Source organism: Sinocyclocheilus anshuiensis, unplaced genomic scaffold, assembly GCF_001515605.1.
Source record: "Sinocyclocheilus anshuiensis isolate Anshui unplaced genomic scaffold, SAMN03320099.WGS_v1.1 scaffold3230, whole genome shotgun sequence".
NCBI classification, from domain to species: Eukaryota; Metazoa; Chordata; class Actinopteri; order Cypriniformes; family Cyprinidae; genus Sinocyclocheilus; species Sinocyclocheilus anshuiensis.
This window is the reverse complement of record NW_015541050.1, coordinates 20,549-23,497: the sequence shown is the minus strand read 5'-3', so window position 1 is coordinate 23,497 and position 2,949 is coordinate 20,549. Positions and strand designations below refer to the sequence as shown.

Genomic DNA, 2,949 nt, shown 5'->3' with positions numbered 1-2,949 from the left:
CACACCCGGAGCAGTGGGCAGCCATTTTTGCTGCGGCACCCGGGGAGCAGTTGGGGGTTGCTCAAGGGCACCTCAGTCGTGGTATTGAAGGTGGGAGAGAGCGCTGTACATTCACTCCCCCCACCTACAATCCCTGCCGGTATGAGACTCGAACCCCGCAACCTTTGGGTTACGAGTCCGACTCTCTAACCATTAGGCCACGACTTCCCCTTTACTTTGACTTTAAAGGTTAATTTACTCCATCTCAGAAAAAGTCTATCAGTAAACAGTCTGGCAAATCAGAATAACACGCAATGTCCAGATACTCTTGAATATAGCCTTCAAGCGGGCGTGTGCCCTGCTTTAAGGCTAATGATAGTTTTGCAGTGTCCATACCTGGCCAATGTCCACATGAAAAGCTGCTGGATCCTTGTGCGGCCAAGCATTCTGTTACGGGGCGACAGGGACGAGAGAAGTGCGGATCCATATGCAAGGCTTTTATTTACAGACATGGTCAAAACAGGCGAGGGTCAGACAATGGCAGACAGGTATATTGAGGGCAAGACACAAGAGCAGTCCAGTGAACGGGCGTGGTCGATCTCTGGCGAACAAAGTCCAAAAAGGGTAATCCAAAGGGTTAATCCGAAACACAGGCTATGGTCCAGGAGAGGGGTAAACAGTATCCGAATAGGGCAAGACGAGAGGAGTAAACAAAGACGGGCTATTAACTTCAGAGCAGGCAGAGAACACAGAAACGAGATACACATGCTAGGATCAAGACAGGAATGACTCGGGCAATAAACAAGACTAAACTATGAAAACAAGGAATGGCTCTGTAATGTGCTATCGGCTAAGGAGCGATAAACGCAAACAATACTCTGCGACTTGAGCAGGATCTGGGTGGGTGTTATATAGTGTGTGTAATAGCTTTCAGGTGAGCGTGTGATTGGTTACAGCTGTGTGCAATCAGTGCAATGGATGATTGGAAATGTAGTCCAGGGTATAGTGTACCAGTCTGTGTAGTGTAAGAGTCCATGTAGTGAGCGGGTGACCTCTAGTGGTGAGTGAACGGAAGTTTATAGACCGGATTCGCGGCCCAAGCCATCAGCGCAACGCCACCCTGGTGCCATCAGGAAAACGGTGCATAGCGGGCACATGGATTTACAGTAATGCTCTGGCTGTCTGGTTTTAAGGGATACAACAATGAAAGGGTTACACTATGACATCAAGAGAGTGAAACACACACAGACACACAAAAAGGGAACAATATATACAACTTTAGGGAAACTGTGCATGGTGGGCAATATGCAGTTAGAGCAGGTAAATATCAAAGGACCAAGTCAAAGTCATTTAAATAAGCCACATTTACTGCAGCCAGCTGTTGCCAGTATGACTGAGAACCACAACAGTCACATTCATGAGATGATGTAAATGGATTGTTGATGTGACATGGCATATTCACTGTCCCACAAGGTAAAAATGAATATAATTAATATTGCCGTTATTTAAAATACAGTCAATTGTTAAACATTTATTTGTCCTACATGGACCTGTTGTTATAAAAGCTGCAGTGTTATCTGATTTTTTTACATTTTTGGGTCAAATCTTAAAATTGTCCTATGGTGTGACTGTCTCAAGCATGGTTCAATAAATTACAACTTTTATAAATTAAAAAGAAAAGCATAAAAATGTTACATTTTTGTCTCAGAATTGTTCAAATATTTAACTTTTTTAGAACCAATACAAATGTGTTAAGTTTTGTTGTCCTTTGGTGTGACACCCCTAAATGATATATTTTTTTTATTAAAAACCGTTAAATGACATAATCATGGAAAATTATGCAAATGTGTCTTGTTAACCGCTAATGACAGGTTAGCCACGGCCAAACCATTCGAGATATCAAAAATCCCTCTGAAATTTAGCATCCCCAATGTCTTGAGGTCATGCTGACCGAGTTTGGTGGCGATCGGAAAAAACCCCAAGTAGGAGTATCACAAATTCCAGAGCATGCGTTTACACAGCCCTAAATAGCTCACTTCCTGTTGGGTGGAGCCTATGACATGGAGTGCGAAAGATGTTCAGCTCGATGAGATCTATTGCAAGTATGAGTGGGATATACATCGTTTTCTGACTGTGTTCCAGGGGGCACTGTAGACCCCCTGTGCCACGCCCGGGTCCCAGCCTCTGTGGCATCTTAATGACCACAGATTCCAACGTGTGTGCCAATTTTCAAGAGTTTTTGAGCATGTTAAGGCCCCCAAAATGCCCCGGATATTCGAGAAAATTTTTTTTTTATGAATCCTTAGAAAATGAATAGAGCCATGCGCCTTAGTGGCTTGGGCCCTAAAAATAATAATCCTTAGGAAATCAATTGGGCCCTGCGCCTTAGTGGCTTGGGCCCTAAAAATAAATCTCAGTCTCTCTTAAAAGTGTTACAGCCTCTTCTTCAGCTTCCTGAACAAGAATGGTTTGTAAAAAGTGTCTACTTTCCTTCATGAAAGAGTAAGCAAAGATGATACATACGCATATGAAACTCATAAGAGAAAACAATGATATCATTTATATCATGAAGCAAAATTATATACAAGAATTAAACTTTTTGACATTATTATTTGGGGAGGAACTCCATCTTTGAGTTGATCTGAATCTCACAGTTGAATCTGCTGGTTTCGAAGATGAAGACTAATTTATTCACTGTGAAACTTTAGATAATGTTTCTTTGTCATGTCACTTGTAATGACTGGTTAGGACAGATTTATCCAGATGATATTTTATTGCTTGATGCATTATTGTGTCACATTTGGTGAGGACGCAGCATCAGATCTGAAAATGCTGGATCTGAAGATGATCTACATACTGTGATTGTTTTTTGTATGACTGCGTAGAGAAGACAATTGAATGAAACGCTTCCCACATGCAGTGCAGTGATACGGTTTCTCTCCAGTGTGGATCCTCTCATGTGTTTTCAGA

The 2,949-nt window shown here is 42.1% G+C and overlaps 1 protein-coding gene across 1 annotated transcript in view; it reads right to left on the bottom strand.

Annotated features, from left to right (window-relative positions):
* Window positions 1–2,828: 2,828 nt before the first annotated feature.
* LOC107690598 (gastrula zinc finger protein XlCGF8.2DB-like) overlaps window positions 2,829–2,949 on the bottom strand; it is an 8,704-nt gene continuing 8,583 nt past the window's right edge. The window contains exon 3 of the mRNA XM_016488968.1: window positions 2,829–2,949. This exon is cut by the window's right edge and continues 11 nt beyond it. Coding sequence (XP_016344454.1) covers window positions 2,829–2,949 — 121 coding nt within the window.